General features: G+C 35.6%; 1 protein-coding gene across 1 annotated transcript in view; it reads left to right on the top strand.

Moving 5' to 3' along the window:
* The window catches only part of LOC101888216 (probable multidrug resistance-associated protein lethal(2)03659), a 14,824-nt gene extending 8,658 nt beyond the window's left edge, over window positions 1–6,166 (top strand). The window contains 5 exon segments of the mRNA XM_059119948.1: window positions 1–574; window positions 1,229–2,095; window positions 2,157–2,620; window positions 4,640–5,418; window positions 5,480–6,166. The exon segment at window positions 1–574 is cut by the window's left edge and continues 22 nt beyond it. Coding sequence (XP_058975931.1) covers window positions 1–574; window positions 1,229–2,095; window positions 2,157–2,620; window positions 4,640–5,418; window positions 5,480–5,935 — 3,140 coding nt within the window. The 3' untranslated portion in view covers window positions 5,936–6,166.
* Window positions 6,167–10,003: the final 3,837 nt, after the last annotated feature.

The following is a 10,003-nucleotide window of genomic DNA, read 5'->3' as shown; positions in this document are numbered from 1 at the left end:
AAATCATTTCCGGCATTCAAGTGATAAAAATGTATGCCTGGGAAATTCCATTCGGAAAAATGGTCGACTATGTTCGCCGTAAAGAAATGAAGGCGATACGATATGTCAACTATATTCGAGGCATCATGGGTTCCTTCATCATGTTCATATCGAGAATTTCCGTCTTCAGCAGTTTGGTTTCGTATGTTTTACTGGGATATTTCCTAACCGCACAGCAGGCATTTATGGTTACGGCTTTTTATGATTTGCTAAGAATCACAATGACCGTTTATTTCCCCATGGCCATTACACAAATTGCCGAAAACTTAGTGTCATTCCGAAGAATACAGAAATTTATGCTGCTGGATGAGGTTAAGGGAACGGAAAGTAACTTAACGCCAGCTATTGTCAGTGAAAATGGAAAAAAGATTGAAGTCAATGCAAACGCTGTCAAGGAACCTGGCATTGTGATAGACAATTTTACCGCCAAATGGAATTCAGCATCAACTGAAAATAATTTGGAGAATATAACGCTGGAATTTAAGCCAAAACAATTGATAGCTGTTGTTGGTCCAGTGGGTTCAGGAAAATCGACGTAAGTAAAGAATTGGATCTGAAATTGGGGGAAAAATTCTCGGTTCAGAATTTTGAAATAAAGAAAAAGGAAGACATGTAGGACTAAATCTGTAGGGAAAACAAGTAAAAACTATAACAAATGGAAACTTGGTTAATGGCCAAATTTGTCGATACCAAAATCTCTAAAATTGGACTATATTGAATATATTTGGAAGGTTTAGAATACCACAGATTTGGTTAAAATTGGTGCCAAAACATTCAAATGCCAAAAATCAGGAGCCGTTTCTCCCAAAAGCCGTTTCGTTCAAAAATCTAGACAAGGAGTGACTCCAAGCGAAAAATCAAAGTTCATGTTCCTTTCGGAACTATCTTCACCATTTAAAATTTTAGCTATTATCCATTTATGCTGCTTAGTTAGCATAGAATTTTCGTACCTTTCATGTATTAATTTCGCTTTATTTAAATTCGTTATAATTATGACTGAGCTATATCTCTGGCTGAGCTATAACTGGACTTCATACAAAAAGAGTGAGTAGTATGCATAGTTCTAGCTCTTATCGATCAAATACCGCACACAAATTTCAAAATTCGCATTATAGATTTCGAGAATTCTACCCTATTTAGTCCGTATTCAAAATGACCAAAATTACAACTGTTTCCACCTTTAATTCAGATTAATACAATCCATACTCGGAGAGTTACAACCCTCATCGGGTTCCATCACAGTTAATGGAACTGTTTCCTATGCCTCACAAGAACCTTGGCTCTTCACTGGGACAGTACGTCAAAACATACTTTTCGGTCAACCGATGGACAAGAAACGTTACAACTTGACAGTGAAGAAATGTGCCCTGGAAAGAGATTTTGAGCTACTGCCCTATGGAGACAAGACCATTGTGGGGGAACGTGGTGCCTCATTGTCGGGTGGTCAGAAGGCTCGTATAAATTTGGCACGAGCTGTTTATCGTCAGGCGGATATTTACCTGTTAGACGATCCACTCTCTGCAGTGGATACACACGTTGGGCGCCATCTTTTCGATCAATGTATGCGTCAGTATTTACGTGATCGCACCGTTGTTCTCGTTACCCATCAGCTGCAGTTTTTGGAACAAGCTGATGTCATAGTCATCTTGGATAAGGGACAGTTAAGAGCTGTGGGCACTTATGAATCGATGCGTCAAAGTGGTTTTGATTATGCTCAACTATTGCTGAGCAATGGTGATGATGAGAAGGAGCAAAACGAAGCGAAAGAGAACTCCGATGGTAAAATTGATGATGATCGAGATGCTCAAAAAATGAAACGTCAAAATAGTAGACAACGACATACAAGTGTTACCTCTTTTGCCTCGACGGTGGAGTCAGTACAGGAAGTGGCGCCCAAGCAAGTGGAAGAATCCAGAGAACATGGAGAAATCGGTTGGAAATTGTATGCGAAATATTTTAGTAGTGGTGGTAGCTATATAACCTTGGCAATAATGGTAATACTGTGTGTTGGCACCCAGGCAATTGGTTCGGGTGGTGATTATTTCTTGTCTTATTGGTAAGTTTAGAAAATAATTTGAATGTTTTATAATTGTCCAAATTTCCTTCTTTTTTCCTAGGGTCAACAAAAATGAAAACAAGTTGCACGAAGTCGATGCTCGCGCAAAAATTCAAACTGATCCTGTGGATATTTACATTTTTTCCGCTATTAATGTGGCCATCGTCATTGTGGCCATGCTGCGTAGTTTCATGTTCTTCAATTTGGCCTCGAAATCATCGACACGACTCCACAACGATATGTTTGTTAGTGTAACGCGCACCAGCATGTATTTCTTCAATACAAATCCATCGGGTCGCATTTTGAATCGTTTCTCCAAGGATATGGGTCAGGTGGATGAAATATTGCCACAAGTCATGATGGATGTTATACAAATATTTTTGGGCTTGTTGGGTATTGTGATAATCCTGGCTATTGTCAATCCTTGGAATATTTTGGCCACAGTTATAATGTTCGTCATTTTCTACTTTTTGCGTTCGTTCTACTTGAAGACATCGCGTGATGTCAAACGTCTGGAGGCCATAAGTGAGTATGAGAAATCAAAATGTTCTTCATAAAGAACTATCAACATGGAATTAGAAAAAAAATATTTATTTGAAGAATATCACTGATCAAAACAAAAACGGGAATTTTTAACAAAATATTTTTCAAGGACTACCAATACTACATACAGAATTTTTCAGTAAACTTGTTTTCAAGGACTACTTGTAATATTATAAAATATTTTCGTAGGGCTACCTTAATTTTATGCGTCGGTTTAAGGACTAGCAGCGAAATTAAATAGATTTATAAAAAATATTTTTTCAAGGACAATCAGATATCCAAACGTGGTCTTTTCAAAATATCCTTTCAAGGACTATATGCAATCTAAACTTGGATTTATAAAAAATATTTTTCAAGGACTAACAGCGACCTAAACGTGGATTTATTAAAAATATTTTTCAAGGATATAACCGTGTATTTATAAAAAAATATTTTTCAAGGATATAACCGTGGATTTACAAAAAATATTTTTCAAGGATATAACCGTGGATTTATTTAAAATATTTTTCAAGAATATAACCGTGAATTTATAAAAAAATATATTTCAAGGATATAACAGTGGATTTATAAAAAATATTTTTCAAGGATATAACCGTGGATTTATAAAAAACATATTTTTCAAGGATATAACCGTGGATTTATAAAAAAAAATTTTCACGGATATAACCGTGGATTTATTAAAAAAATATATTTCAAGGATATAACCGTGGATTTATAAAAAATATTTTTCAAGGATATAACCGTGAATTTATTAAATATATTTTTCAAGGATATAACCGTGGATTTATAAAAAATATTTTTCAAGGATATAACCGTGGATTTATAAAAACAATTTTTCAAGGATATAACCGTGGACTTATAAAAAATATTTTTCAAGGATATAACCGTGGACTTATAAAAAATATTTTTCAAGGATATAACCGTGAATTTATAAAAAATATTTTTCAAGGATATAACCGTGAATTTATAAAAAATATTTTTCAAGGATATAACCAACAATCCGCATCAGTTCGCTTGACAAGAAACTTTTTTTACCCAGGGTAAATAAGTTAAAAAGTTTTTTGTCATAGGAGTTATTTTTAAAGTAACACCAGGATAGAATATCCAAGTCAAAAAAAAAGGAAACTGATGAGGATTGGTCGCAATTTCCGAAAACTAGGTATTCCCTGCCTTACCCACTGGAAATCATTACCATCGTTCTCCACTTTTAAACAAACGTTGTTTTTAAAAAAACAAAAATATTGGGATTATGCCTGACCATTATGCAACAACAAAAAAACAAGTGAAAAAGCAGTAAGTTCGGCCGGGCCAAACTTTGAATGCCTTCCATTTGGAACGAATTAGAAAATTTTCAAAAAAATAAAATCCATTGAAAATTCTGTTAAAATCTTTAAAATACCTAATATCGGAAGGTGCCGATATGTGGGAGGATATACGATATTGTGGACCTATAAACTCCTTATGTGGATTTTCAGATAATTCCATTGAAAAATATGGCTAAAATCATCAAAATACCGAATATCGAGGGATACCGTTATATGGGGGCTATACGATATCGTTAAACTATATAGATAACTCTCTGTCAGGGGGTAAACAGCTCACAAATAATCCCTTGTGTGGAATTTAAGACAATTCCATTGAAAAATATGGCTAAAATCATAAAAATACCGAATATGAGGGGTACAGTTATATGGGGGCTATACGATATCGTGGGCCGATATAGCCCATCTTCGAACTTGAACTTGCCTGCAGACAAAAGAGAGATCTGTGCAAAATTTTAGCTTCCTATCTTAATTCGTTTAGACTGTAGCGTGATTACAACAGACGTACAGACGAATATTTTAAAAATATTTTGAAATTGATGTTTTATTCATAATTCAGTAATAAGTTCTGTTGCCGATATAAAGGGTTATATTAAGATTTCTTACAAGTAGAAAGAGATTTTACATATAAAGCAAAAAGCTATATAGTTGCCTATAATTATTTCCTTTAAATTTCCAGCTCGTTCCCCGATTTACACCCACTTGGGGGCATCATTGAATGGCCTTGCCACCATACGAGCCTTTGAAGCCCAGGATATACTAATACAAGAATTCGACAACTATCAAGACACCCACAGTTCCGGCTACTACATGTTCTTGACGACAAGTCGTGCCTTTGGCTATTGGCTAGATTGTTGTTGTGTCCTCTATCTCGCCATCATTACTCTGAGTTTTCTGCTCTTCTCTCCAGAGAATGGAGGTGATGTTGGCTTGGCCATTACGCAAGCAATGGGTTTAACCGGCATGGTACAATGGGGTATGCGTCAGTCGGCCGAGATGGAAAACACCATGACATCTGTGGAACGTGTTGTGGAATATGAGAGCATTGAACCAGAGGGAGAACTTGAATCCGAGCCCAATAAGAAACCACCCAAATCATGGCCCGAGGAGGGTAAAATTACCTTCGACAATTTGAGCTTGCGTTATGCCCCCGATCCCAAATCGGAATATGTTTTGAAATCATTGAATTTCAATATACAACCATGCGATAAAGTGGGAATTGTGGGCCGGACAGGTGCTGGCAAGTCGTCTTTGATTAATGCCCTTTTCCGTTTGTCTTACAATGATGGTTCAATTGTCATTGATAAGAGGGATACCCAGGATATGGGTCTGCATGATTTGAGATCGAAAATTTCAATTATACCTCAGGAACCGGTGTTGTTTTCGGGTACCATGCGCTACAATTTGGATCCATTCGATGAGTATTCCGATGCCAAACTGTGGGAGGCCTTGGAAGAGGTATTTTTTTATTTCTTTTAAATCGAATTGTAATAAATTTATTCATTTTTTGTTATGTTAGGTCAAACTCAAACAAGTTGTGGCCGACATGCCCAATGGCCTACATGCCAAAATCTCGGAGGGTGGCACCAATTTCAGTGTGGGCCAGCGCCAGTTGGTCTGCCTGGCCCGTGCCATTTTACGTGAAAATCGGATTCTTGTCATGGATGAAGCCACCGCCAATGTAGATCCCCAGACGGATGCCCTCATTCAAACCACCATACGTCATAAATTCCAAAATTGCACCGTACTCACGATAGCCCATCGTCTGCATACCGTCATGGATTCTGATAAGGTGTTGGTCATGGATGCTGGCCGAGCTGTGGAATTTGGTTCACCCTATGAATTGCTGAGTGAATCCAAGGTGGGCATTTTCCTGGGAATGGTAAAGCAGACGGGGCAAGCGACATTTGAGAATTTATTCCAAGTTGCCCAAAAGGCACATGAGAAAAAATCACAAAGCAAAAAGCACCAATAGTAATGGTGCAGTGACCGCAAGTCGGAATGTCTTGGGAATCGAAACAGGAAAACGGACAATTTATTTTCCGATTTGTTGTAAAAATGAATTTAAAGCAAAACAAGTTATAACGTGAACAATACGTAAAAATTAGTGCAAAGATAAGAAAACATAATTCCTTTTTTAGTTTTAGTTTTTTAACCTTCTTATGCTAAATTTGTCTCTTTCGACCTTTAGTATACTCTGTCTCTGTTGGCCGTCTATGTTTCAGTAATAAAATAGATGCACTTTAAATTTAGGTAGAAAGTCACGAAAGTGAATTAAACGTTCAGTTGTAATGAACCCAAAGTAATAGTAAGACTAAACATAAATATAAAACAAATCTTCTATATCTATAAAAGGGGAAAATGTTTGTATATTTGTTTGTTTGTAATTTATGGGCTCAAAAACCGCTGAACAGATTTTCCTGAAATTTTACAAGTAAACTACAATATCGCCTAAAAGTAATATAGGCTATAAAATTTTTTGAACTTCCACTTGGAACTGGAGATCGATCCACTTGGCATGGGAGGTACCTCCCAAAAAATTAGATTTTACATACACATATCTATTAATCGATTACAGATACAGTCTCCAAATTTAGAATAACTAACGAATTTTGAAAAAAAAAATTAATTTGCCAAACTATATTGAAATCAGTTCAGATTTAGATATAGCTCCCATATATGTTTTCTACCGATTTCATTTATTTGATGCACCAAATACGATATGAATGTTCAATTCCAATGAAATTTGGAATGTCTGACAGAATTTGTCTAACAAATTTGTTTGCTTAATCATATTGAAAACGGTTCTGATTTAAATATAGCTCCCATATACATTTTCGAACGATTTTCTTTATTTGACGCGCCAAACATCATATGTGCGTACGATTCCAATGTGAATTAGAATGAGTGACGGGATTTGACCAGAAAATAAATTATTCAAATTATATTGAAATCGGTTCAGATTTAGATATTGCTTCCATATATATCTTGGAATGTCTGAAATCTGTATCCAAAAAACTTTGCAGATTTATATTGAAATCAGTTGAGGTTTTTTTGGATAGAGATTTCGTCTCGCTGGCCGAATTTCATTGGAATCGGACATACATATCGCGTTGGATGCATCAAATTATATACAAATGAAAACATATACATATGACCGATTCCCATGAAATACAGAATGGTCCGAAATACAGTGGCGGAATTTGGTTACAATAATATATTTGACAAATTAATTGGAAATCGCTTAAGATTTGGATAAAGTTCCCGTATATATATTCTCGGCCGATTTCACATATTTGAAGCACCGATTTCAATGAAATATGTAAGGTGTGACGGATTTTGGTCTAAATATAAATTTTGTCAAATTTATATTGCAGTCGGTTCAGATTGGGATATGACTTTATTGAGAAACATTGATCCACAACGCTTTTGCGATGGTATTAGGCTAAGGGTAAAAAAACTACAAAACAATACAATCGAAGATATAATTTTACGGAGAGGTATGTTGCTACCTCAAATTCTGTAATAGCAACAGAAATGCCTCTCAACTTCAAAAGATTGCAGTTTCCTGCACGCTTGGCATTTGCTATGAAATTAATAAATCCGAAGGACAAACCCTTCGTGTATGCGGACTAAATTTGACATGTTCCTGATTTTCTCATGGCCAGCTGTTCCTGTCATATTCACGCGTTTGCCAAGCCAAGCCAAGCTATTTGTTTATTTACGCATGAAAGTATTACAATATTTTTTTTTTTTAATTTTTGAACTTGTTTTATTTTTTTTTTTTTTTTTTTTGTCAACCAACATATTTTCGTATATAAATTTTTGAATTCATACAAGGGGTAGCGAAGCGCACCGGATTCAATTGGTATATGTATATAATAGATGACTCATGCATTTGTAGGCGAAATTCCTCCACCTTGGAAAGGAGGGTATATTAACTTTGTCATTCCGTTTGTAACATCCTTAAATATTCGTCTTAGACCCCATAAAGTATATATATTCATAATCAGCATAAAATTCTAAGTCGATTTAACGATGTCTGTCTGTCATTATTTGACGTAGAGTGCCAAAATTTTGCAGAGCAATTTGCATTGTGTCTAGGATGGTTGGTATTGAAAATGAGATATATCGGTCCACTTTCTGGTGTAGTCCCCATATAACGGTAACTCCCGATATTCGGTATTTATGATGATTTATGCCACAATTTTTCACGGATTTGTCTGAAAATTGGTATTTGTAGGTCATAATGGTTTCTATCTCTGGTGGCGAAACATTGCATGTATGGCTCCATGATTTTGTATAGCCCCCATATAAAGGTACCTCCCGATATTCGGTATTTTAGTTATTTTGCCACATTTCTTCACGGATTTGTCTAAAAATTGGTATTTGTGGGTCATAATGGGTCCTAGTTCGTGTGGCGAAACATTGTAATTATAGGTCCACGTTTTGGTATAGCCCCCATATAACGGTACCTCCCGATATTCGGTATTTTGATGATTTTTGCCACATTTTTTTTACGGATTTCTCTAAAAAATGGTATTTGTTGGTCATAATAGGTTCCAGCTCCGTTGGCGAAATATTGTATGTATAGGTCCACGCTTTTGTATAGCCCTATATGGGATTTTTGGCACATTTTCCCACGAATATGTCTAAAAATTGGTATTTGTGGGTCATAATTGGTTCTAGTGTTTCCATTACGCTGAGGTGGAGGGTATTAAATGTTTTTTACTTGTTTCTTTTAATCTCCGTTTTTGATGTTTTCAATCTTCTTTGCGGCTGTGTGGTTTTGTCGAGTCTACACTCGATTGAAACAAATCTCTTTTGCTTAAATTCTCATAAGACAAGATCAAACTGAATGTATTATATTTTTATAAAATAACTATTATAAGACACATAATCGTAGATATAGCATTCATTTTAATTAAATCTGCTGCAGCTGCAAAGGGATTTGACTTGATAACAATACCCTTGGGGGTTTCATACGTATCAACTTTTTCCATCAGAGATTCGCCGAAATATGTCTCCAGATATGTCATTTGTTGAACCTATGATAAAAAACGAAAATATTAATTTAAAACAAACACTTAACATAGCTTGAAAGGATTGTAAATTTTTCAAATAAAAAAAAATAAATGAATCATTTTAGGGCACCTGTTGTTGTGTTGGCGTAATTTTTTATATCACCCACCATATATTGTATGGATGGTATATTAAGTTCGTCATTCCATTTGTAACTCAGCGAAATACTAATTTTAGACCTAACTGTACTATACTAATGATCAGCGTAAAATCCTAAGACGATTTATATCAGTCCACGATATCGTGTAGCCCCCATACAACGATAACCCCCCAAAATTCGTTATTTTGATGATTGTAGCCAATTTTTTCAATGGAATTGTCTGAAAACCTACTATATTTCCCGATAATCGGTATTTTAATGATTCTAGCTACATTTTTCAATGAAATTGTCTGAAATTCCACACACAATTTCCTTCTCTTTCCCCTGGAAGAAAATTGTCTATATGGGTCCACGTTATCGTATAGGCCCCATACAACGGTATTCTCCGATATTAGGTATTCTGTTGATTTTAGCCACATATTTCAATGGAATTGTCTGAAAATTAACACAGGAAGTTGCTGCTGGAAGAAGTTCACAATATCGTATAGTCCATTATAAAGCGTACCTCCCGACATTCGCTATTTTGGTGTTTTTAGCCACATTATTAATGGAATTGTCTGAAAATCCACACCAGGAGTTCCTTCTGAGTTATTCTCTCCCTGGAAGAGAATTGCTTTATAGGTCCACAATATCGTATGGCCTTTATACAGCGGCACCTCTCTTTATTTGGTATTTTGATGATTTGGTGATTATTCACGCGAATTGGTTTAAATTTCGCAATGGGTACTACAGCCAATGCAGAAATAAGTCTTCGTATAGCCCCCATTTCCCTTTGAACGGAGTTTTCCACGGAATTTTTTTTGGCAATTTTTCAATTTTTCTTTAAAGTGGTCAGTGGTTAAGTGGTTCAGTGCCGACCTC

This window comes from Musca domestica, unplaced genomic scaffold (assembly GCF_030504385.1).
Source record: "Musca domestica strain aabys unplaced genomic scaffold, Musca_domestica.polishedcontigs.V.1.1 16, whole genome shotgun sequence".
Lineage (NCBI taxonomy): Eukaryota > Metazoa > Arthropoda > Insecta > Diptera > Muscidae > Musca > Musca domestica.
Note: the sequence above shows the minus strand (reverse complement) of the source record. Positions and strands in the feature narration are given on the sequence as shown.